The sequence below is a fragment of the Malania oleifera genome, chromosome 9 (assembly GCF_029873635.1).
Source record: "Malania oleifera isolate guangnan ecotype guangnan chromosome 9, ASM2987363v1, whole genome shotgun sequence".
Classification (NCBI taxonomy): Eukaryota; Viridiplantae; Streptophyta; class Magnoliopsida; order Santalales; family Ximeniaceae; genus Malania; species Malania oleifera.
In genome coordinates, this window is record NC_080425.1 from 61,153,940 (window position 1) to 61,181,488 (window position 27,549).

Consider the following 27,549-nt stretch of genomic DNA (forward strand, 5'->3'; position numbering starts at 1 on the left):
GAAAGCATGGATTCAAAGATGATTTGATGAAGCTTAAAGTGAATTGAAGTTGGAAGTCAAGATAGACTCAAGAGATGGAAAAACATGAAGACTTAAGTGCTTAGAATGTCAAAGTCTTAAGAAGTCTTTATGTAATTACTTCGGGAGATTTTAATATGGATGCATGAAGCTCTTAGGTGAAATACTTGGACCCAGATACCTTTTAAAATACTTGGAAAATATTTTTATAAGGTCAAAAGTTATTTCAAAAAGGTTAAAATTATTTTTGGAATGAAAAGCACCAAAATAAGATTTTCCAAATTCTATTATTTTTTCTATATCTGGATCGATGTGCATTTTTCTCTATCAAACACTCCTTATCCTAAAGAGTGTTCAACTTGAAAGTTGTAGGATTTTTTCTTAAATTTGTGTTGATACCAAGAACGTCTAATTTGGAGTTGTATAGAAAACATTATGATAAAAATATTGAACGGTGGTCGAACCTGTTAGGCGGCTGACCCTTGTCTGCTCAGGTGACTGACAAGGAGATAGAACCTGGTTAGGCAACTGACCCTATACTGGGTTTCAAAAATATGCAAAATTAAAGGTTCAGACGATTGATATTCGATTTTTCAAATTTAAAACAGCGAGGGAATATTTCCAAAATAGATTTCTTGGGCTCCAAACTCTTTCAATACTTGGAAAACACTCCAAACAACTTGGGCAACACGAAAACATACTTTTTAACTCTATAAATACATGTTGATTTCAAGAATTAAAATAACCTAACAAGAAAATCAATCTCAATTCTCATATTTTCAAAGCTCTCTTATTGAATACTCTTGCTCATACTCTTGCTGAGATTGTTGATTTAAAGGCCATGGTTCTTGTGTTCTTAATTGAGTTTTACAATCTAAGAACGAACCCCGGTGATATCTTCTTGAGCTTCATCTTTCTATATTGTGATTTTGATTGAAATATATAGATTTCAATTGTACTAATCAACTCTTTTGAGAGTGTCACTGTACACCAAATTGTTTTTTATTTCTCTTGTAGTTTTTGACGGTTCAAGGTTGGTTGAATCGTTGTACCGAGCGTAAAGTATCACTTGGAGAGGAGACTCCACACTAATTGAAAAAGGGATTGTAACGATTTGCTTCACCCATAAAGAAGCATTATAGTGGAATCCTTAGGTGGCCTTGCCTAAGGCGAGGACGTAGGCTGGTATAAGCCAAATCTCGTAAAAACTTGGTCATACTCTCTACCCTTACTCTTTAAATTTTTGCATATACATATATAAATTGCATGGTTGTGTATCTGAGTGTAGGAAGCTGAAACAATTTAGATTGAGAAAAACTTTTAATTTAATGAAGTACATTGATTGATCTTTTGCGGAAACCTTAAAGGGAATACATTGATTAATCATTTGCGGAAACGTTGGTTAAAAGGAATCGCATGATATTCATAAATACAGGGCTTTTATCAAACTCGACTTTGAGTTATTCAATCTCTGAATCTTGGAGGTGTTGCAACTCTTATATTGGTTAAGTTTCCTGCGTTTGATTGATTGGTTGATTGGTTAGCTGATTGTCATTGTTGAAAGTATTTGGTTTGTATTGATATTAAGTGTGGAAGGTTGTGAATTTGTAAAAAGATTTAAAAGAAACTTTTAAAAACTCAATTCACCCCCCCCCCCCTCTTGGGACTATACCTTAGTTTTCAATGTTATTACTTCTGGTAATTTCATCATTACTTCTGATAATGTCAGTAGCTACTGCATATGCAAATGTGTTGTTGACAACAACTTTATTTTTATCTCACATTTTTCTTGTGTAATGAATTAAGATCTCATTATTATTTTCAGGTACCTATCCCTTTTCAAGGGATGTCTCTTTAGGAATTTTCTCTTCAATAAATTCCTCTTTAGGAGGTTCCTCTTCAAGAGGAGTTTTCACTTTCAGAAGAAATGGGTTTGTGAATGTCGAATGGATTATCCACCTCTGTAACCTCTTCTGGAGTGTTTACAGATTTCAATTTTCTCCTTGTGTAAGTTTTGTCATTTGCACCAAAATGGCCTTTGACATTCAACTTGCAGCTTAGGTTTATTAGCCATCAGTTGTTGTCCTTCAAGGACATCAATACGTGCTAGAATATTTGCAACAAATATACGAGATTTTAGTATAGCCTTGGTATCTGTAAAAGAATATGGTAATTGATTTGCAACCCCTTGCAAATGTATAATTTTCTGAACTTCAAGTTCACTTTGATTTGTGCAAGAATCTAAATAAGATAAACACATGACATTCCACATTATTTCATGGTGTGCTTTAGGCACTAATTTTTCTCTCCCTAATGTAGGGAATACTGTTTCATTAAAATGACAATTAATTTCCATTGAGAACAAGTAGTGCACATGAAATTAGTTGATAAAAGAATCTTCTAGTTCTTTAGTGGATGACCATGTGAATTTTCAATGATTCTTTGCACCGTTACATCTCTGGGATGTCTAAGATGATCATGCCAAAGTGTAAATAATTTTGGGTTATTGTACTTCTAATGCAAGACATTATATAATTCAACTTCTTTAATATTTGTATAATACAAACTAGAAAATAAAGTTGGCAGTTTTTTTAAAAAATTTATTTCTTCTAGAAACAATAGAAGTAATATAAAGAAATTCTTTACTGCCTTCCTTTGTAGTTTTAATATGATATCCGTTGAGTTTTAAATCTTTAAAGCTTAACATATTTCTTCTCAATCTATTGGAATATAAAGTTACATCAACTTATAATAAAGTACCATTGGGTAACTTTATATTAGTTCTTTCAGAACCTTCAATCAAATTTGTAGAACTAGATATTGTATTAAAATTTGTTGAAGATATATTCAAGTAATGGAAGCGTTTCTTATCTCGAAGAATTGTGTGTGTTGTAGCGCTATCAGTTAAACAAATTTCTTCCAAAGACATCTTAGAATCAATCAAAGCTTTAGGACAATCCATAGTGCAATATATATTTTTAAAAACCCATTATTATGATTGAGCATAGCAATAATAAATACAATAATAAATCCATATATAATATTGTTGACTTCATATCTTAAATTATTGCATCATTATTTTGATTTGTAAGAAAATTAGCAAAATTTATACTTCTTTACTATTTTGCTTCATAGAGACTTGGTATAGATCTACCAAGTGTCTAGGCATACGACAGGTACGCAACTAATGATTTTTATTTTTTTTTAGCATTTGTAGTATTCATTTTCATGATGTCTAGGTCATTGATTTTGATCATTATCCCGCTTCTAGGTTCCATCCCTCTTCTGGCGGTTATTTCTCTTCTAGGGGTCATCCCTATTCTGGGGGATTGTAACCTCACGTCGATATCAGTGGTTATTTCGACCACGGCCATGACCATGGCCACGACGATGCCTGCGGCTTTGTTCTCAACCACGAGATGCATTCATATTCACTTCAGGCAATGGGGTCGAACTAGTTGGACAAGTTTGGTGATTTTTCATCAAAAGCTTGTTATTTTACTCAGTGACAAGAAGACATGATATAAGTTGGGAAAATTTAGTAATTTTCTCTTCCTATATTGCTGTTGCAAGAGCATATTAGTAGAATGGAAAGTAGTGAAAGTTTTTTCAAGCATGTCTTCATCAGTAATATGTTCACTACATAATTTTAGCTTCGAACTAATCTTATGCAGAACTGAGTTATATTTAATGATGTTTTAAAATCTTGTAACTTTAGGTGCAATCATTCATATCGACCTTTTGGTAAAATCACAGTCTTTTGATGGTCAAATCTATCCTTTTAAATTAGGTCTTTGATAGTAAGTTATTCAGTCTTTAATTCTTCATGTATAAATACAATGATAATAACAATGATAATAATAATAAAAATATATGAGAGAGAAAACAATTAGAGAGAGATAACAATTATGTGTGTGTGTGTGTGTGTGTGTGTGTGTGTGAGAGAGAGAGAGAGAGAGAGAGAGAGAGAGAGTGAGAGAGAGAAAGGAATTATTAATTAGATGGAGAACTGAATATAAAATAGAATAGGCAAATACGTCTTAGCTCATGCATGATTATATATATATATATATATATATATATATAATAATGATACTTTAAGTGCAACCATTCATATCGAGTTTTTGGTAAAATCACAGTCTTTTGATGGTCAAATCTATCCTTTAAAATTTTTCATAGGATAAGTAGGTCTTTGATAGTAAGTTATTCGGTCTTTAATTCTTCCTTTATAAATACAATGATAATAATAATAAAAATATATGAGAGAGAAAACAATTAGAGAGAGATAACAATTAAGTGTGTGTGTGTGTGTGTGTGTGTGTGTGTGCGTGCGTGCGTGTGTGTGTGTGTGTGTGTGTGTGTGAGAGAGAGAGAGAGAGAGAGAGAGAGAGAGAGAGGGAGAGAGAAAGGAATTATTAATTAGATGGAGAACTTAATATAAAATAGAATAAGCAAATACGTCTTAGCTCATGCATGATTATATATATATATATATATAAAATAGTTTCTTAATAAGCTACCCACTTCATGCACCTTCCACGCATCATTATATGTACATGCGTAAGGAAGATCGTGGCTTTTGCGCGATCTTGCAGGGATACGATATCTCCATCTAAATTAGTATTTCCTAATTTAATTGCATTTAGATAGATTTCAATATCAAGAATTCATGTTAAATATTTATTGTCTTTGATGTAAAGGGAAACAAATTTCATTTTACTTATGTTCGACATGTGAATAAATTAATAATAATAAGATAATTTGTAAAAATAGAATGTAAAAAGTGAAATAAAACTGAAATTATAATATAATATTAATTTCACCTTTCCGGGGTACTTAAGTATGTTTCTTCAAAAACATTATTTTATTTTTCTCAATTTATACTCTTCAAGAATATGATTCTTATTTACATTATTAAATTGGGTAATAAATTACCACATTTTACAGAGGTTAAATACACTACCTTATCTAGAAGTTAAACGTTTCACCTTTTAAGATGTTGATTTGAACATCTCTTCGAGAGGTTAAAAGTATACCCTCTTTGAGAGGTAAATATTTACCATCTTTTTTAAAGATCAAAGATATATAGTCTCTTCAGAAGGTTTATCTATTTGGGAGATTAAATATGTAGATAAGAAATTTAAATATATTACATTTTCAAGAGAACTATCTCTTTAGGAGATACATATATACAGAAGATTTAAATATATAACCTCTTCAGAAGAACTATCTTTTCGCGAGATTTATATATATATATATATATATATATATATATATGTATATATAAACCTCTTTAGGAGGATTATCTTACCATTTCTTCTGAATATTGATATTCTTTAAACTTTGAAAGACATTCTTTTCTAAAAAAATATTATATTCTTGTGAAGTAAAACTTATAAAAAATAAATAAATAAAATAAGAACTAAAAAAATAACTCAGTTGGCTAGAGTCTCATGCTGATAACTTATTATAAAATATGTAAAAAAATAAATAGAAAATTAAATAAGACGAAATAGAAATTTTACATGAATCGAATATATCTACTCCACGGACATATGAGATCAAAAAAATTATAAGGTAATGTGAAACTAGCCTTGTACAAAATATCTCTCCTTATTTCTTTTCTATCTCTCATCTTTCTTTCTACTTTTTCTCTTTTTTTTTACTTTTCTTTTCTTTTCTATACAAGCTACGTGGATGAGGTATTTATAACCTTCACAAGCTAGTTAATATTAACTTTATTAGTATAGACATATGTGACAGATTCACATGAAAACATAATTAGTGCAAACATATGTAAGAAGTTCATGGGGATATTAAGTAGTGCAACATATGAGGCAAGTTTAGAAGGATATGAATTAGTATGCCTACATAAGACAAGTTCATGAGAAGGGTGAACAAGATATAGATGAATGAAAGTCATCCTCTTCCATTCATAACACATACTTCAATATATAGAGGAAAACCTCATCTTGTTAATAAAATAACAAATATCACGGTCTTACATAAGTAGTTTCGAAATTTCTTTTTCTTGTCAACTTTGTTTAAATTAAAAATTTGTTGAAAAAATAAAAATAATTTTTATTGTATTTTTTCTACATTACATATTTCCTTCAATTTTTTAAAATATTTTTCAAAATTTAAATGAGTATTAAGACAAATATCTTCATGAAATTTTTTTTTTTAATTTACTATCATGAGTAATCAATAAAAAGCACATGCATCAAAATAATAATAATAATAATAGGAAAATCAAAAAAGAAAGCAGAAAACACAGTTCAAACAGATGGCAATATTTTTCTGCAAATTGCAATTGCAATGGGTAAAGATAAACTAGTATAATATTGGATTGGTTAGTACTCTCTGTAGCCTTTAGGATATAATATAACTATCAATAATTTTACAAAATTCGGAAGCAACCCTTATTAGTCTTCGAAATTGCAAACAGTGGACATACAAAGTAAAATATATCAAATATATCCCCCACGCCTTCCCTGCTAATGCAGTGGCGACCGGTGAGGCAAACCCTTTCGCCGGCTCATAAAGACCGCCAACTCCGACGCCGGCAAGCATCTCCGCCGGTACGAGCTACGAGAAACCGACATGCCGCTGCGTTTCTTCTTCGCAAACTCGGTGGTGGCGGAGGAAACTAGTGCTCTGCAACTCGACGCTCCGCCATTTATGCTCGCACTCGACCCAGACGAAGCTCCCAACGAAACAGGGGATTCGGGGAAGGGCGGCGGAGGCATAATTCGACCGTCGTGAAGCTCGGGAAAAGCGCCACCTTTAGGTCCGTACGGTAAAGGAAGGAACTTGCAGTACTTGGAGAGGAAAGGCTCTCCCCTGTCGGTTTGCTTAGTCACTTGGCTATTATAAACCTGCCGTCAAAGTCGAAAATCAAAATCGAAAATTTAGGTACCCAGATGGAGGATGGAATTGGTTAGGCGAGAATTGTTCATAATTTTGTGAAATTTTGACTGAAAAACCATACCACCTTGCAGGAAATAGAGCAGAACAGGTATGGGTCTTGAAGGCTCCGGTCACATGTGACGCAGACATTGCCGGAGCTTCTCATGGGTCGAGACATAGGCCTCTGCTTTAGAAATACCACTTTGGCACTGTTTGTTTTGTATGACTGTAAAGTCAATGGAACCAAAAAGAATAAATTAGATTTTGAAATTGAGACAGCAGATACCCGAGCCTCTCTCTCTCTCTCTCTCTCTCTCACACACACACACACACACACTATAGTTCAATTTAAATCAAGCGGTGGAGCCTTAAACGTACTTGAACAAAGGAACAGTCCATCAATTTCTGAGCATCTTGCAAACGTATAACATCGTGATAAACGTACCTGCGTATCTGCGACAGGAAAACAGTGAAGAAACAGAAGAAGGAGAAACAGAGTCTTAAGAGTGGGGGATTTGGGTGAACCTGCAAGAGACGGTGATGGCGGTGGGGAGACAAACAATGGGGGCAAAAGCTGGTGCAGCAGTCCAAGCAAAGTATGTTCTTCTCGTTCTTCTTGAGGCACTCGTGAGCCAAGCAAGCGTTGAAGAACTTCTCTCCCAGAAGAACCCCCACCCACGGAGGAACCTCGGACTCAGAACCAACCTGCAGGGTGCAACAAATCAATTAATTAATAGTGTTGATTTTCACTGCAGATAGAATTGCCGAATTGATTCAAAAAGATAATTAACGAACTCACCATTGTAGCTTCAGCTTGCGGAGATCATACATAAAATGGGAGGTCTGAGCATGCGTTGCTAGCTGGTCTTATAAAGGAAGGCCAAAGGGTTAGATTAGCTATAGCTAGGGGAGAGGTAAGAGCGGCGCCTGCAGCTGTTAATGTGGCCAAGGAAGAAACAGGGGATTTTGGGCAGTTGGGCATCATTGAAAAGACCGTACAACGTAGCACTGTGGAACTAGCAGTGTGATTTATGTTTTGGGTCTAAAATGAGAAAATGAAAATAGAAATGAAATCAAATCTTACCGCAGATATGGCACTCACCCTCCTCAGTCTTCCCCCCTACAGCTGCCCTAGAGCTTTGAACCCTTCGCCCTCACTTGCCTTCTTAATTGTATCTAGCCGCCCCTTTGCTGTCCTGTCCACACTAGCTTCTGCCGTCTCTCGCTCTCTCTCTCTCTCCCTGTGTTAAATATTGGTGGACAATGCCCACAGCATGGTGACTTTTCTTTCTCAGTTTTGGGAGAGAAGCCATAGTTATTTTAAAGAAAAGAAATAAGAAGTGGGACTTAATGGGCGTGGTGAATTGTTTTGCACCGAGAAGACGGGAAATATCTACCGGACCACGGCTCAGCCATAATTGTACTTAATGGGTTGGCTCATCTGCCTTGCACATGGATTTTTCGTAAGATAGAAGTATTTTCTCACCCTAATATGCAACAAGATCTAAAATGCATTTTCAGAATAATACAACAATTTTCAATATAATAATACAATTTTCTGAATAGTCAAAGAAAGAATTTGTACCTTATATGATTGTAGATTTCATTGTTTGGGTTTGAAAAGTTAGGTGAAATGGGAAAACTTATTACCTTCTTCCTTTCTTTAAATGTGAAATATAATAACAACCACAATGAATTGGAGTGAATACGAGGTCTTTCTTTAATTTTAAAATCTCATGGCTTCCGATCACATATTATAAGACTTATTAACTCCATGATCCCAAAATATTTGATATTTTTTTAATTCATAATTTTATAAAAATGGTTATATAAGTCAATAAAATTCTAACACTCAATGCAGTTTTCCATTGGTTAATTCACATTAATATTTCATTATTATGTAACAAAATATGGGCAAACGACGAAATTACATCTAAATGCACACAGTTTTGCTCGTGTTTAACTATGTACTAGAAGCCGAAATTTTGCTTATTACATGAGTTGCTTATTACATGAGCCAATAAACCATTAGGGCTAGTAAGGGATTCAACACACGTTTATTTATTATTGGAATTGCATGGATCGAAAAGAAACAGTATTAATTTATTTCATTTGGGAGCATAGAGGTTTGGATTTGGATGGATTTAAACAAATTTTAATATAATTTTATATTATATCTTGTCCAAATCCAATACAAATCTAAATTTAAGGTCTCTCGAAATATAGTGTTATTGTATTTCAAATTTGCCTTGGATAAAAAGTTTTCATCCATTGCGGATTAGCCAATTTCTTCAAGAAGGCACCTCAAACAAACATGAAGAAAAATTGAGAAACTTCTAAAGAAAAGTTGAAACATAAAGAACCAATGGCATTTTTATTGCAATAACTGAACTGTGAACACTAAGTGCTTAAGGAGGATATTTGCTATGGTATTTAAACAAGTTTACAAGATATAGTTAACAGTAAATAAGATATCATAAATCCCATGATCTAAGATAAAATATGCGTTGTTGACATATGTGCTCCTTTTGAATCAATAGACTCTGATTTGTTAGCATATATGATCTTCAGACAATTGACTTTAGATCTTTGACGTTCCTTAGTCTTTATTGTGATGATTTTTCTCGAATCTTCGTCATTTAAATTTACAGCAAATAAATATAACCGTTGACGGTTCAACGGTTTGATGAAACTATCGATGATTTTGTTAGCTTTAGAGGTTATGTGAGCTTAATTGCATTGTTTTAATGATAACAACTCATTAGTAATTCTAGGTAAGCTTATCTTTACATATCAAGTCATGATTAGTATAAATACAAATGCAAAGATAAAGTAAATTAGTAATATGTTAGACATCATCAAAAAAGGAGAGAATGTTAGCCTTAGTGGCTATACCATCATTGTTTAATGTGTTTTGATGATATTAATCTATATGTTGTTCCTAGTATTTTCCTATCTTTACAGATCATGTTTAGTACAGGTACTCGTACATGAATTATTGGATCGAATGCAAAGATCAAACTGAGTAGACGTCAAGAAGGAAAGATCATGCATACTATGACTTGCATACTAGTATGCCTGATTTCTTGCATGATTTTTGAGTAAGAGTTGAGTAAATGCATGTATAGTAGGACACATGAGTATATAGGACTGCACTAAAGTCACAAACTCAATATTCATAGTTTTCTAAATTAAAACAAAAGTTTGTCAGATGAATCCTAAAACTCAAATATGTTTTCAAAGGGACAAGTTTTTAACATCCTAATTTTAAGAATATTTTTCTACTTAGTCCCGATTGTGTTAAAACAAGTTTTATGTCCTAAAGGTTCAAAGAAAGTCAAATATATTTATAAAGGGACATACTAAGTATATAAGATATCAAAATGGGTTTTCAAACGTGTTTTATTAATTAAGATATCTTATATTCAAAAGGAAACTCATTTGGACAAGTTTTAATCTTCATTAGACTTAATGTATTTCATATACTTTTGTCCAAGAATTTTTTGAGTCATTAAAACGTTTTTTGATAAGGAAAAACAAAGCAATCATCACTACTGTAGTGCAGCCTTGAGTCCTGAATACCTTTTGGTATTTTGGGTATAACGTTTTCTAAAAAAGTCCAAAAAGGATAATCTTGCTGTCCTTGGAAAGCTAAGAAAAAATGTCACAACTTTCATGTTGATGATTTTTTCTAATTCAGGGCATTCATCGACGAACACAAGGGATTCATCGATGAGTTGCAGTGTGGGATTAGTCGACGAGAGCAGGGGCTCGTCAACAAGTACAACGGGCAAAACCGCTCCAACGGGTGGAAAATGGCTAGTTTACCAAATAAAATAATTTTTCTTCCCCCCAACGGCTAGTTAATGGCTCCTTTGACTCTTGGGCTATAAATACAAGCTATTAGACTTGTATTAACATGGTTTTGAAGGCTTTTAATCATTCTTAGTGAAAAACATTTTTTTCTACTTGTTGGCCTAACAAGACTTACAATTCTTATTTTGATGATAACAAATCATGATAAGTTTGATATGGTTTGTTTCAAGTGAAATTCTTTCAGGAAGAAGGCAAAACTTAAAGAAATTCCAAGCTCAAAAGGATGATAAAGCTTATGGTGAATATACTATACAAAAAGTTCAAGAAAGAAAGATAATCAAAAGTTCAAAGATGATATATGATTATGGAAGAACAAGGACCTAGTTGAAGATCAAAAGAATAGAGTTTTAAGGATGTCTCTATGTAAGTACTTCATGTAAACTGAATTGAAGCTCTTGTAACTCAAAAAAAAAACTAAAAAATACATTTTTTTAGAAAAACCTTAAAAATATGTTTTGAAATCGAAGTAACAAAGGTTCAAAGTAAGAAAAGATTTTCAAATGTATATAAGGTGAAGACTGAGAGCCAGACGACTGCCTACATAGGCAAGCGACTACCAAATTTTTAAAAGGAATATTTTAGGAGGCAGTAGGGTGCCAGGCGACGGCCTGAGCACTGCCAGGCACCTGGGTGGTCAAGCCAGGCGACTACCTATGTTATGGCAGGTGACTGCCATCCTTCTGGGTTGTTCAGTTTCCTCTATGGTAGGCGACTACCACTCGACAAAGTTTTTAAAATTCTCAACGGGAAGATTTTTTAAAATGGATTTCTTGGACACTACTCTTTTGAAAAACTTAAGGATTACTCCAAGTAAACTTGGGGGGCAAGGAATTACCTTTTAAACATATATAAATAGCCCCAAACTTCAAAGATTTCTATACCAAGAAATTTTCCAGCAATCAAAGTTCTCTAAAAGTTCTCAATCTCTCTTGTGTTCATCCTAATTTCTCTACTGAGTTGGTGCTGATACGAATTCCGAAGAAGAGCCTTCAAAGTCTGAATCTTTCAATACTTGAAAGATATATTTGGTGATCTAAACTTAATTGAGCTTTAATCTTTTTATATTAATTTACTTTGAAGTATATTTGTGCTGAAAATCATTGTACTAATCAGCTCTTTGTGTGAGCAAATTCTTTGTACACAAATATTTGATTTATATCTTGTAGATTAACGAATCCAAGGATTGTTTGGATCCTTGGCTAAGCAAGGGGATATTGCTTAGAGAGACGGGCTCTAACTTATGTAAGGAGTAACCGAACGAGGGTACATCGTTTGGAGAAGGCGAGCTCTAGCCTTAACCAATGAGTGTTGTAAAGGTATTGTTCCGCTCGTCAAAGGAACAAGTTTAGTGAATCCTTTGGTGGTTTTCCAAAGGCGAGGATGTAGGCTGGGTATAAGCCAAACCTCATAAAAATCTCTGTCTCACTCTCTCTTTCCCTTACTCTTTATTTTCGGCCTATTTAAATTGTATGGATGGTTTAATTGATAATCATATATACAATGTAATAAAGAAATCAAGTAAACTTGAAGTCTAATTTTGATTTGGGTTGTGAAAACCGAAATGGAGTACGTTGGTTATACTGTATCTTGCGGAAACCATATGGGAGTAGTTACTTGGTTAACAATCCAAGGATAAATTAATTGAGAGTTTAGTTGAGTTATGAATATTGAGAAGAGTGTAGATATTGTGTTGATTGGATGTTATATTGCACATAATATTAAAGAAGCAAAACAATCAATACAGGGCTTTATATCAACAAATACAAATTTTATATATACAGGGTTTATATAAACAAACAAACTATTTTAAGTGTTGCAGGTAACTTGTGCTTGGCAAATCATTTGGTTGATTGTTTTCAAATTGTAGATGATTGGCTTGGTTACTTGAATGATTGGTTTGGTTGCTTGGTTGTTTACATAGTTGTGTTGATTGATTGAATTAAAATAACTAAGTTCTTGAGTGATTAAAGAATTAAACAAACAAGTCAAGAATTAGCTTAAAGAAATAAAAGAAGGTTAAGGATTCTTAATAGGAATTAAAAGAAATTTTTATAATCCAATTCACCCCCCCCCTCTTGGGACTACACCTTACTTTTCAATTGGTATTAGAGCGGGGTTATAGCAGATCTTAATTAGTAGCTATAAAAAGATCTAAACGGTTCAATTAGGCATAGCTCCCTTTGGAGAGGGGCAATCTTCAACTAGGCCACCCATCTTCTGTGGACACAACTATACATTTTGAAAAAAGAGAATGCAAATATACCTTCAAACCATGGATTGGAAAGCTTGGGAGATTGTCACGGATGGTGATCTAATTCCTACCACATTAGTAGATGGAAAACAAATACCTAAGGAAAAGAAAGACATAATTGAAAGAGATTATAAAATGTTGCAAACAAACTCTAGTGCTATGAATGTTCTATATTGTACTTTAGATGCCAATGAATTTAATAAAGTAATGGCTTGCAAATGAGCTAAGGAAATATGGGACAAGCTAGAAGTAACATATGAAGGAACTATAGATGTTAGGGATAATAGGATCTATGCTTACAAGTGAATATGAAGCTTTTAAGATGAATTCAGATGAATCCATAACTAATATGTTTACTAGGTTCACTCACATAATCAATTCCCTAAATGCACTAAGAAAAACCTACACTACTTATGAGATGATCAAGAAAATTCTTAGAGGGCTGCCACCTAAATGGGAACCAAAAGCCACTGCTATAACGGAAGGAAGAAATCTGAAAACCACTTCCTTAGGTGTTTCTTCTATGCATATATGTAAATTTATGTAAATGATATTATTTACTAAACTGATTATATTGCGGATAAAATGTGTATTTCCAACTATATAGGTGTGAGTTATAGTTTGTATATGAAAGTTATTTCTCCACCCGAGGGCTTGCTGAGTAAGGCAAGTGCTTTGAAATGTATCAGTTGTAGCCACGCCCAAGTTAAATGGGCAAGGTTATATAAGGTATCAGAGTAAAGGTGCGTTACATGTGACCCCATTTCTACTCTGGGATAAATAGTGGCTACAACTGACCTGTCGGCCTCTGGTGCTCAGCCTTTACTTACTAGCACATCAAACATTGTGCTACATACTCAACAATCTCCTTCTTCATACCACTCCACCAATAAGACTCTCACAAATCCCTATACATTTTCATGCTTTCGGTATGATCTGTGTATAAAGATCTGTGAGCCTCTTCTCTAAAATGGTCTCTCTAATATCAGCATCAGTAGGAAGACATAATCTAGAATGGAACCGTAAAGTTCCGTCATCTGTCATACAAGAATCCTCTCTGTACTTTGACCATTACCTCTACTAATTCCGGATCCTCCTTCTGAGCAGCTTTAATCATTTCCTACATAATAGGCTGCCTCACTGAACTGGCAATACATGCCTGAGGATCACTTTTAACCAACTCTATGCCGAGTCTCTCTAGATCCATCACGATTGGATACTAAATCTCCATAGCTGCCAGCACTGGTCCCACAGACTTCTTGCTTAGTGCATCAGCTACCTTGTTTGCTTTTCCTGGGCGATAATTGATAGTATAATCAAAATCTTTAATAAACTCCAACCACCTTCTCTGCCTCATGTTCAATTCCTTCTGAGTGAAAAAGTACCTTAAACTCTTATGGTCGGAGAAGATTTTGCATCACTAGCCATACAAGTAATGCTTCCAAATCTTCAATGCATGTACTACTGCAGTCAATTCAAGATCATGGGTAGAGTAGTTCTTTTCATATTATTTCAACTGCCTGGAAGCATACGCTACCACCCTACCATATTGCATCAATACACAGCCAAATCCCTTCAAGGACGCATCACTGTAAATAACATAACCCTCACCCCCTGACGAGATGATCAACACTGGTGCCGTGACAAACCTTTATTTCAATTCCTAGAAGCTCAACTCACAGCTGTCGTCCCATTCAAACCTAATGTTCTTCCTAGTCAAAATGACGGTAACACCCAACCAGCCCCATGAAACTCCTGATCTCTTAGACGTTCCTCAGTCTAGCCCAATTCACTACCACATCAATTTTACTAGGATCCACAAAAATTCCATCCCCTGAGATGACATGCCCCAAAAACACAACCTTCTAAAGCCAGAATTCACATTTTTTGAACTTGGCATACAACTTCTTTTCTCTGAGCATCTGTAAGACCTACCTCAAATGTGTCTCATACTCTTCATAACTCCTCGAATGGACCAGTACATCATCAATAAAAATAACAACAAACTGGTATAAGTATTGGTGAAAGATTTTATTCATCAATTCCATGAATATTGCAGGAGCATTTGTCAAACCAAACGGCATAACGAGGAATTCATAGTGCCCATATCTGGTCCTGAAAGCTTTTTTCGATACATCTTCTACTTTTACTTTCACTTGATGGTAGCTTGATCTGAGGTCAATCTTGGAATACACCAATGTACCCTGGAACTGGTCAAATAAATCATCTATACGTGGTAGAGAATACTTGTTCTTGATTGTCACCTTATTAATTTCCCTATAATCTATACACATCCTCATGGACCCGTATTTCTTCTTCACAAATAATACCGCAACTCCCCACGGAGATACGTTGGATCGTATAAATCCCTTATCAAGCAAATCTTGTAACTGATTCTTTAATTCTACCAACTCTTTTGGCGCCATTCGGTAAGGTGCTTTAAAGATCAGCGCTATACTTGGAAGCAGATCAATAGGAAAGCCTACCTCACGATTAGGTGGCAAGCCTGGTAACTCATCTGGAAAAATATTTGTAAAATCCTTTACTACTAGCATACTAGTGAGCTTCAATTCATTCCCTGAAATTTCCTTTACAAAGGCCACGAATCCCTGATAACCACTCAGGAGCAGTCTCCTCGCCCGAATAGCTAAAACTAACTGAGGTGGGGATTGCACTTGTGACCCTATAAACCTGAATTTTGGTCTTCCCAGAAGTCTGAATATTACTTCTTTTAAATGAAAGTCTATGCTAGCATAATTGGTTGCCAACCAATCCATACCAAATATTACATCAAACCCGTGCATGTCTAATACTATCAAATTAGCTGGCAAAACTTCCCCCTGAATATCAACCGGACAACCTAAGAGCACTCTACTACACCTCACCACTGACCCTGTCAGTATAGTGACTAATAGTTCGGTGTCCAACAACTATGTTTCTGGCCCACATAATCTAATACACTCTATAGGCACAAACGAATGTGTGGCTCCTGAATCAAAAGATACAATAACTTTAAATGAAAGCATGTTAATCATACCTATCACCACATCGCTGGCCTATCTTAGCATCCCTAGGCATCGAAGCATAGACCCTCGCTGGAGCTACATTCCTCTGTTGGCCACTACAGAGCACTTGATAGCCTCCTCGGTATGGTTTGGGAGCATGAGAGGTATCTAGTGGTGTAGGGCAATATCGCACCAGATGTCCCTATCTACCACAACGAAAACAGATAGCTTTCCCCACTCGACACTCTCCCAAGTGTCTCTTCCCACAAGTCTGATAGACAAGAAAATTCTACACCGCCTAAACCTCATAACCTCTAGTCTCCTACCTTTGTCCTATGCCATAGTTTCCTCTCCTCCACATAACCTCTAGTCTCCTACCTTTGTCCTATGCCATAGTTTCCTCTCCTCCATTAACCCTGACTAGGTCCTTGCTGGAAGCCTAAAGGTGCAGATCTCTTCTTCTATCCCTGCACCTTTGCATCCATGCGCTCACTAGCCTCGGCCATGGCTGCTCTATTGACTAACTCAGCAAATTCCTATATCTTTAGCACTACCACCTGCTTGTATATGCCTCGCCTCAATCCTATTTCAAGCTATCTCGCCTTCTTTACCTCATCAGGAACAATATACGAAGCAAAGCGAGATAGCTCTATAAATCGCGCCGCATACTACTGGATCGACTGCTGTCCCTACTTCAAATTCAGGAACTCTTCCACTTTAACTTCCCCGACAGTGGTTGAGAAATATCTGTCAAAGAATAATTCTTTAAATCGGTCCTATGTCATAACTATTGACGTCATCCTCTACTGCTCAAGAAATCTCACAGCAGTCCACCACCTCTCGGCCTCTCCTATTAGTTTATAGGTAACGAAGAGAACCCTTTGCTCCTTCGTACACTGTAATACCGCCAAAACTTTCTCGATCTCCTGCATTCAATTCTCGGCAGCGGCAGGATCAACTCCTCCTGAAAATACCGGAGGATTCATCTTGGTAAATTTCTCTATCATGCATCCATGGCCTATAGACGGGCCTCCTTACTCTCTGGAGCTCTTAGTAATCTCAGTCATAATCTGCTGAGCCACATTGTGTAATATTGCATCGGGATCAGCCCCGCCTGCACTCAAAAACCCTGCTCCATCACTACTGCTCACATGGGCACTACCTCCTCCAGGGTCCATCCTGAAATACAAAAAACATGATTTAAAGACCCTATCCTTATAATTTACACGCCTAACATAATCCCTTATCTTGACATCCTCATCTTATTTCTAGATTTCGTCCTACATTTTAGGAACACAACCCGACAATAGTTTACTATAGGTTTCCGAAAATCGTCACCCCGGGAAAAACATAGAAACCACCACAGAAGTCCCGCCTCTAGACTATAGAACAAAACCTTAAATCCTTTCCTATACTCTGGTATCGTTTCCGCTGCACTCTAAAGTCTACAAAACCTAATAACCTAGGCTCTGATACCAAACTATAACGACCTGCTTATTTTAACCAAAAAAAAAATTCCATAACAGTATCCAATATAATAACCCTGACAAATCATAATCAACCTGGACCTATGGGTACCAGGATGAAAACAAAGATGTAGTCCCAAGAGGGGGTTGAATTGGATTTTAAAATTTCTTTCAATTTCCTTTAAGAATCCTTAACCTCTTTTAAGTCTTTTTGATGATTTCTTGTTTTCTTGTTGTTTTATCAATCAAAAGAAAATTCAATCCACAACCACAACACAAGTACTTAAATAATTAAGTAACCAATCAACCACACTATCCAAACCAATCAAACACATTCAATCAAGTTATACGTTACAACTTAATGAAAATTCTCAGCCTTTTTAACTTGTGTGTAGCTCTATTGTTAATGCAATCATTTTTGTAATGAGTTAGATTTCTCAAATTATTTTTCAACCAAAAACATTCACACTCTTTCCAAAATTCAAAATTCAAATAAACTCTTAGTTAATTTATCTTTGGGTGTTAACCAAGTAACGTACTCCCGTATGGTTTCTGCAACGTATGGTTTAACCAACGTACTCCCTTTCGGTTTTCGCAATCCCAAATCAAAATTAAACTTTAAGTTTACTTGATTTCCAAATATATGTAGTATATATGATTTAGGAATTTAAATCATCCACGCAATTTATATGTGCTGAAAATAAAGAGTAAGGAAAAGAGAGAATGAGATCAAGATTTTTACGAGGTTCGACTTATACCCAGCCTACGTCCTCGCCTTTGGTAAACCACCAAAGGATTCACTAAAATCAGTTCCTTTGCTGAGCGGAACAACATCGTTTACACACTCCTAAGTAAGCTAGAGTCCGCCTCTCCAAACGATGTACCCTCATTCAGTCACCCCTTCAAATAGGCTAGAACCCGCCTCTCTAAGCAATATCCCCTTGGTTAGTCAACAATTAAAATAATTCTTGGAATCGTCAATCTACAAGATACAATTCAAATATATGTACAAAGAATGCTCTCATGAAGAGCTAGTTAGTACAACTTCAGCACAATATACTTAAATGTAGAAATATTAATATGAAATAGAATGAAGTTCAAGTGTAGAATTCACCAATATCTTTCTTAGATGAGGATTAGCAGTAGGAATTCAGAGGAGGAAGGATCAGCACTTCAAAATATCTCAGCAAAAGAGATTTGCAATGAGTGAGCAAGAGAACTTTGAAAGAATAAGAGTGCTTTCAGTTTCTCAAACATATTTTTCAATTCTTGGTATATTTTGATTTGCAAAACCATGTATTTATTGGCTTTCAAAAGAGTTTTCATGTTGCTCAAGTTTACCTAGAGTATTTCCCAAGTTTTTAGAAAACTTGGAGCACAAAGCAACTAATATTTAAAAAATAAAACTTTTGAAAAATTTGCCTATTAATAGTGTTCAGACGATTGAACCTTCGAGTTCAATCTTCTGAAGTTCCTTAGCCTTTGAAAAATTTGAACTGGATACAGGGTCAAACGACCGAGGTCAAGGGTCGGACGACTGAGGTGTCAAGTTTAGACAATTGAAGTTAGACTTCAATCTTCTGAGGTGCTTTTGCCAGTTTCTGTCTTTCACCAAAAATTCTTCAGACGACTGAACTTATTCTTCAGACGTCTAAAGTAATTCTTCAAACGCCCGAACTTTGAGTTCAGTCTTCTGAAGTTGCCACTTCAGGCTTCTGAGCAGAATCTTCAGTCTACTAAACAGTTTAAATTTTGATTTTCCATTTCCATTTCAAAACTTGGTTTGCTCTCTTTCTTTATTCTTTTATAAGACATTTTTCAGGGTTTTTGAATAGGTCTCTAAGTCCATATAATCCCCTAAAGAGCTTCAAAATATTTCAAACGATATTTAAACATTAAAGTACTTACATAAAGACTTCTAAGACTTTTCATATTCTAGGTACTTGAGTGTTCATGCTTTGTCTTTCTTTGAGCTCTCTCACTTTGCTTTTCTTTGGCTCTTTTGACTTCTAACTTTTCTTTGGCTTTTAACAAATCATCCATGTCCTCATTTTCTTCAAGCTTTAAAATATCATCTTTAAATCCATGCTTTGACTCTTTTAAGCTTCATTTGATCCTTGTGAGCACTTTGACCTTTCTTTCTCATATATGAACCCTAATATAACATTACTCATACAAATATGTTAAGTTCCACTTGTTTGTTAGCATCAAAACAAGATAAAAAAATTTTAAGCCTTGTAAGGCCAACATAGGGATATACCTAAAATACAACATAGATTCTTAAGCAATAGGAAACATAAAATTATATACATATCAAATTACCAACCAACATAATACCAGAGTTTTACTACAACTGTCATATACATACACGTACCCCAAAATGTCCAAAAGTAGCCTTAGGTCACCACCCAAAAATCTGTTAGACCCCAGCAAAAAGACTTACCCTTCAAACATGGTAAAATAGCTGAACTCTAATGTTGTGGAGCTCTATCCGCTCTTCTATCATGGGCTCCTAAAATATTTATATAGCTGGGGTGAGACACCTCTCAATAAGGGAAATAAACTAATATCAGTGTGTGGCAACATGAGTATTTTCGTATTATATATATAACAGTACATAAATCATACTTAATAAAACCATTTGTATCATATCTATGAGAAACATATTTATCATAACATGGTATAACATACTAAATTTTTATACATATAAATCATCTCATATAACTATACATGGAAAACACCCTGGATGGATGGCTGGCTAGTGTTATGTCTTACCCCCACATGACTGGGTTGTGCGGCCCAAAGGCAGGACCTAGTAATGGCTGGCCAACCATGCTAGATCAACATAAGTCTGTAAGTACGATGGGTTTGCCCCTCCTGGTTCGGATACTAGAAGGACGCCTACGCTACAATAAACCACATCGACTGCTAATCTCCCACTGCCCCTTACGGCAAGCAGTAGCACTAACATATACATGATCGTGATCATATAGTTACGGTACCGTACTTCATGAAAGCCTAAACCAAGCCAATCAGGTTCTGATAATATATAAAATATTTCCAAATAATGATACATGGCTATTTTATAATAATTTATGTCATGTTCATATTTTCATAAAACTCTGCATAACATATCATATAAAATTCACGGCCCATACGCAGACATTTTGTATCTTGTAAATCACGGCTCTTATGCCGATATAGCATATCATAAAGACCTTCAGCCCCTTACTCCATTATTTCATATAAAACCTCAGCGCTTATGCCGGCATATCATATAACATCCTCAGCCCTTACGCCGACATATCACATAAATTCCTTAGTTTGAAAAATCCTTATATCATTTTAACATTTTCCTAAAAGCAGTAGTGACATATTTATTTTGTAAACATAATATTTCATCATCATAATTTCCATGGTAAATATTACTCATGCCACACAAAAAAGATAATAATCTTATTCTTGATATTATACATGAAATCCATATTTCTGATCAACAGTATTATTTCCAACATAATTCTACAATATACATATTTATCTGAAATTAAATGCAACAAAATACTAAATACATTTTCATGAAATCCAGACTTAGTTTATCCCCTTACCTGACTACTGGAAAGCCCCTAAAATGACTAGTACTACACCCATCGGATTCCCCGTTCAACACCCTATAAACAACATTGCCCCAAACAAAGCTTCGGTATTTCTTCGAGTGCTACCTATTCTACAACTGTAGGAAAGCCAAATACTCAACATAAAGCCTTACCCTAAACTTGGGATGGAGTCCAAGTTAGCCCCACTAACGATCTACTCTAGCAAACTTGAAGAGAACTTCCCCAAAAGTAGCGTGGCGGCTTCGGATCGTCGATCCGGCGAAGAATGGACCCAAACTCTTAGAAAGAAGGGAGGAAAAATGAAGAGGAGACAGAAAATCTGATTTGCTAGAATAATCGGTGCTGTAATCCGAGTTTAGGGCTATTTATACACCTGCCCTCGTCAACGAGACACATCACTTTGTCGATGAGGACATGAAGGGAGTTCATCGATGAATGCTTTTTCCTCGTCGAAAAAATTCAGAGCTAAAAAATAGCCCCTCAGTAACTTCTTGTCGATGAGACACATGTCCCCATCGACAATCCCAATAAGCCACTTCGTCGACGAACGCCTCTTTTATTATTTAAATAGCATAATTCTTTGGGTCTCTACAATCAATGCACTTCTTGGAGAAGGGATTAGATTCATTAAACACAACATTGATTGATTCTATAATAGTCAATGCTCTTTTGTTATAAATTCTTAAAATTTTACTGTCTTGAGCAAATCCAAGAAATATTCCTATATCTGATTTTGCATCAAATTTTCCTAAACTATCATTGTCTTTCAAGATAAAGCATTTACACCCAAAAAAATTGAAAAATATGATATGTTAGGTCTTTTACCTTTCCATAGCTCATATGGGTTTTTGTTGAGGTTTGGCCTGATTGAAACTCTATTCATAACATAGCAAGCGGTATTTACCGCTTCGGCCCAAAAGTATTTTGGTAAGTTATGTCTTTTTATAATTGTTCTAGCTATTTATTGTAGAGACCTATTCTTTCTTTTAACTACACCATTTTGCTGAGGAGTTTTAGGTGCTAAGAAGTTATGGGATATGTCATATATATCACAAAAGTTTTCCATGTCCTTATTCTTAAACTCTCCTCCTCTATCGCTACGAATATGTGTGATTGCATAACCTTTTTTATTTTGGAGTTTTCTACATAATTTGCTAAACCTTTCACACACTTCATCCTTAAATGCTAGAAATAGAACCCATGTAAATCTAGAGAAATTATCTACAATAACAAAAGCATAAGACTTTCCCCCTAGACTCTGGATTTGAGTTGGACCAAATAAATCTAGGTGAAGCAATTGTAGTGGCCTACTTGTGGATAAAAACTGTTTCTTCTTTTAATTTTGACTTGTTTTGTTCACCAATTTGACAAGTATCACAAATCTTGTCCTTTACAAATTCAGTTTTTGGTAGGCCTTAAACTAGGTCACCCTTGACTAGTTTTGAAAGGAGATCCATGCTAGCATAGCCTAGCCTCCTAAGCCATAACCAACTAGCTTCACTAACCGCTGAAAATTATTTTACATCTTGTGAAGCTAAGTTTTCAAAACTAATGGTGTAAACATTTTTCAAAATGGCTTGCAACAAAGAGCACTTTATGTTCATTTGAATTTTCAACTATACAACTATCCTATTTGAAGGTAACATTAAAGCCTTTGTCACACAATTGACTAATACTCAATAAATTATGCTTTAATCCTTCAACTAGCAATACATTATCAATAATAAGGGAGGGTTCCTTACCGACCTTCCCAACTCCAATGATTTTACCTTTGACATTATCTCCAAAGGTGACATATCCACCTTGCTTTGACGTAATGGATGTGAACTTTGATTTGTCTCCCATCATGTGCCTTGAGCAACCACTATCCATATACCACTTATCTTTTGAGGAGGGTGACGTGAAGCATACCTACAAAAGGAATTTAGATGACTACTTTGGTACTCAAATTTTCTTGGGTCCTTTCAGGTTAGCGTTGGATTTACCTTGTACTTTCTAAACCATTTTTGTTTTAGTATGTTTGTTTTTAAATGGGCAGTCAAATTTAATGTGACCTTTCTTTTTTACATAAGTAGCATGTTGTATATGTATAGGAATCATTTGAAGGGGTATAAGATGTTGACTCTTTCACAAAATAACTCGTATACAAATTTTTCTTTTTCTTGTTTTCCTTGCCATTAAAACTGATTCCTTCTTTTTCCAAAGACCTCCTTTGAGCACCTAAGAGTTTTTCAAAATTACTTTTTCCATTTGTAAACTTGCAAATAATTTTGGAATCGTCTTCTATTGTTTTTTTTTTTTCCAAGTTTGCAATTTGCAAATCCTTCTCCTTTAGCAAAGTGGAATAAGACTCCTTCAATTTTTCTAAACTTTTTGTTGATTCTTTATTTTCATTTTTCAACAAAGTGCTCTTTTTAGTCATCTTAACAAGAATCTTATGTGCATGAAGTAGTTATTTTTTTCAATTCTTTATATGAAGGCATGCGATCATTAAATGAATCATCACTGGAATCATCATATGATGTAAAAGAAGAGGATTATACCTCGTGATCGTCAAGTGCCATTAAATAGAGGTTTGCTACTTCATGACCACTTGATTCACTATCTGAACTACTAGAGCTTGACTCGTCCCACATGATGGCCTTCATTGCCTTCTTTTTCTTCTTGGAGTCCTTTTTAAGCAAAGGACACTCTGGCTTAATGTGGCCAACCTTTTTGAAGTTGTAGCAAGTGGGAGGATCTAACTTTTTTCACTGGAGTTCTTTGCGGAAGCCTTGAGAGCTGTGGCCTTCTTTGTTTTAATTTGCTCATTTATCCTTTCGTTGATAGCCATTTCATAGGTGAGAAGAGATCCAATGAGCTCATCCAATGTCATGGCCTTCAAGTCTCTCCTTTCTACCATGGTTGTTGCTTTTGGTTCCTATATGGATGGTAATCCTCTGAGCACCTTCCTAATCATCTCATAAGTGAGGTAGGTTTTCCCAAGCGCATTAAGAGAGTTGGTAATGTGTGTGAACCTAGTGTACATAGATGATATAGATTCATTGGGAATCATTCAAAAAGCTTCGTATTCACTCGTAAGCATGTCAATGCGACTATCTTTAACATCTTTAGTTCCTTCATATGTAATTTCTAATTTATCCAAAATCTCTTTAGTGCTTTTACAAGCCATGATCTTATTAAATTCATTTACATCTAAAGCACAATATAAGGAGTTCATGATGATGGGAAATCTCCTGGTCCAGATGGTTACTCTTCGGGGTTCTTTAAAAAGACTTGGAACATAGTAGGGAGAGATGTGGTGCTAGCAGTGAAAGAATTCTTTAACTCCAAAAAGCTTTTGAAACAACTGAATCATACAATTATTGCTCTGATTCCCAAATCTAGTCACGCAAGCAACGTAAATGACTTTAGACCAATTTCCTGCTGTAATGTGGTGTATAAAATCATTTCAAAGGTGATTGCAACAAGAATCAAGCCCTGTCTTGAGGAGTTGATTAACCCAGCTTAGGCAGCTTATGTTAAGAAAAGAAGTAAGGCTGAAAATATTCATCTTGTCCAAGAACTTGTAAGAGGATATGCAAGGAAAAGAATTACTCCAAGATGCCTAATCAAGGTTGACTTAAGGAAGGCCTTTGACACTGTGGCTTGGCCTTTCCTGGCAGATATGCTAAAGCACTTGATGTTTCCCCTGGAAATGATCAATTGGGTAATGGAATGTGTAACTTCCACCTTATTTTCCATTTTAGTAAATGGAAGGCTTTTTGGATACATTAAAGGGAAAAAAGGGTTAAGGCAAGGAGATCCCCTTTCTCCCCTCCTCTTTGTCATAGGCATGGAATACTTGTCAAGACAATTGAAAACTCTGGAAGGCGAATTATATTTCAAATTTCACCCAAGATGTGAGGAGCTGAAGATCTCTCACTTTATATTTGCAGATGACTTAATGTTGTTCTCAAAAGGAGATGTTGCCTCAGTTGAGTTCCTTATGGAGTGCCTAAATTTATTCAGCAGATGCTCTAGGTTGACAGCTAATAACATGAAATCGAGTATTTATCAGGCAGGAATTAAAACAGCAAGAATTGGAAAAGATTTTGAATCTGACTGGTGTGAACCTTGGGGAGTTTCCCTTCAGATACCTGGGAGTCCCCCTGCTGGCTTCTAGATTGAATTTTGCTCACTATGGTCTAGTGGTGAATCGAATAGCAGACCTTCTGAAGGGCTAGATGGGTAACTCACTATCTTACGTAGGAAAATTGGAGGTTTTAAATTCAATAATTCAAGGGATTGAATGTTTTTGGCTGGCCATCTTCCCCATCCCTCTGAATGTGTTAAACCAAATTGTGAAACTCTGCCGAGGCTTCCTGTGGGGTGGGAGGAAAAAGCCTTTGGTTGCTTGGAAAGATATCTGTGTCCCCAAAATAGAAGGGGGCTTTGTTGATTTGAGCTCTCGGAACAAGGCTATGCTAACCAAAACCTTGTGGAACATTCATTCAAAAAAAGACTCTTTGTGGTCAAAATGGATGCATCATGTGTATTTGAGCAATGCGTCCATTTGGGAAGTGACAACAAAGAAAGACGACTCCAATCTCTTTAAGAAATTGCTGGAGATTAGAGATAAATTGTTGGAAAAATGTGGAGATGAGAGAAATGCCACTGAACCGATGGAAAGATGGGAAGTCGACAATCACTAGTGCTACGAATTTTGGAGAAACAGAAACCAGATTGTGCCATGGGCTAGGGTGGTCTGGTATAGTGCTATCCTGCCCAAGCATGCATTTTGCCTTTGGTTATCTGTGAAGGGAAAGCTCCCTACTTGTGACAAAGTAACTGTTGAGGGGATGGATCATAATTGTACTTATTGCAAAGCTGGTCGCAAGACCCTTGATCATTTATTCTTTAGATGCAATTTCACAGCTGGGGTATGGAAGAAGATCAGAGAGTGACTGGGCATAAGGAGGGAAATGAATACGATAAAGGTTGCTGTAAAATGGCTGCATAAAAAGGTAAAAGGAAATGGATTTTGCTTGGTTGGAAAAAGAGTTGGTTTGGCGGCTACAGTATATTCTGTTTGGCATTTCAGAAATAGAAGTAGGTTTGAAGGGCATACTATTACCACCCAGGAAATGGTCCCATTAATTCAAAAACAGATTTATAGGGCCACATTTTATAAATTTGGTATTAATACTTATGCTTAAAGTGTTGAGAATGAAGGAGGTTCTTGAGATGTAAAAGAAATGCAACTGTCCTAAGAATGCCCAAGTTTTGATGTTTGTACTTTATGGATGATTAGCCATTAATGGCCCCTGGGAATGCCCAGGTTCTGATGTAATTTTGTAGGGAACTTGTTCCCTTTTGGACTGGGTTTGCCCAGCGGAGCTGTAATTATCCATACTTGATCAATATACTTTTACCTTTGATAAAAAAAAAAAAAGAAAAAAAAAAGGAGTTTATAGCACTAGATTTTATCTGCATTAATTTAATATCATTTTCACCCATTTCATCTTCAGATTTAGGAACGTCTTTTCCTTCAATAGTTTTCATGGGTACATAGTCTCCTTGGACAACTAATCTCCACACTCTCCAATCCATGGTTTGAATTGTTTCCAAAACGTATAGTTTACACCCCAGAAGATTGGAGGTCGTGTAGAGGATTGACCCTCACCAAAAAGGGATACACAAACTTGAGCCATATGATCTTTATACAAATACGGTTAGGCTTTTTGTAACCGTACTCTGATACCAATTGTTAGAATTGGTGATATCCCAAGAGGGAGGTGAATTGGGTATTTTATATTTTTAGTCAAATATTTAATCGATTAACAACCTAGATCAAACTTGAGTTTAGTGTATGTAAAACAATCACAAACAAAGTGTGTGTGTGTATAAACAAGTGCGAAAATAAATGAGCGTAGGGATAGAAAAAAATGACACCAAGAATTTACAAGGTTCGACTATACTCGCCTATGATCTTACCTCAAGAAAACCACTTAAGGATTTACATTATCCACTCCTTCAATAGGCGGAACTACCTCTACAATCCCTCCAACACATGGGCAGAGATACCCTTACAATCCCTCCTTGTAGGTGAAGATACCTCTCCAAGCAATATCCCCTCGCTTGGCATGATTCACACCCAAACCATGACAGTAAAATGAAGATACAAAGATTTTGTACAAAGAATACTCCTTAAAAAGCTTATAAGTACAATGGAAAGCAAATCTAATACACTCTTAATGAATAAGATTGAAGCTCAATAGAGAAGAAAGGTGTTCTCTAAGGTATTTTGAAAAATATGAATGAGAGAACTTGCAAATAAAGTAGGTGATGTTTCTCAATGTTAATCAATTGCTCAAAAGTAGTTCCCCAACTCTCCAAACCTTGTATTTATAGGCAAGCTTGAGATATAA

The 27,549-nt window shown here is 35.5% G+C and overlaps 1 protein-coding gene across 1 annotated transcript; it reads right to left on the minus strand.

Moving 5' to 3' along the window:
• Positions 1 to 6,375: 6,375 nt before the first annotated feature.
• Positions 6,376 to 8,201, minus strand: LOC131164309 (protein RGF1 INDUCIBLE TRANSCRIPTION FACTOR 1-like). Its single transcript, XM_058121404.1, has 6 exons — positions 8,012 to 8,201; positions 7,727 to 7,860; positions 7,453 to 7,632; positions 7,306 to 7,380; positions 7,013 to 7,153; positions 6,376 to 6,896 (listed from the first exon to the last, which is right to left on the minus strand). Exons 2-6 carry the CDS (start codon positions 7,727 to 7,729, stop codon positions 6,516 to 6,518), a joined length of 780 nt encoding a protein of 259 aa, XP_057977387.1. The 5' UTR covers positions 7,730 to 7,860; positions 8,012 to 8,201; the 3' UTR covers positions 6,376 to 6,515.
• Between the last annotated feature and the right edge of the window lie 19,348 nt (positions 8,202 to 27,549).

Coding starts and splice junctions, on each gene's coding strand:
- LOC131164309 (XM_058121404.1), bottom strand. Junction 7,154..7,305: donor TGGACTGTTCCTTTGTTCAA/GTACGTTTAAGG, acceptor TTGACTTTACAG/TCATACAAAACAAACAGTGC. Junction 6,897..7,012: donor TCTGCTCTATTTCCTGCAAG/GTGGTATGGTTT, acceptor CTTTGACGGCAG/GTTTATAATAGCCAAGTGAC.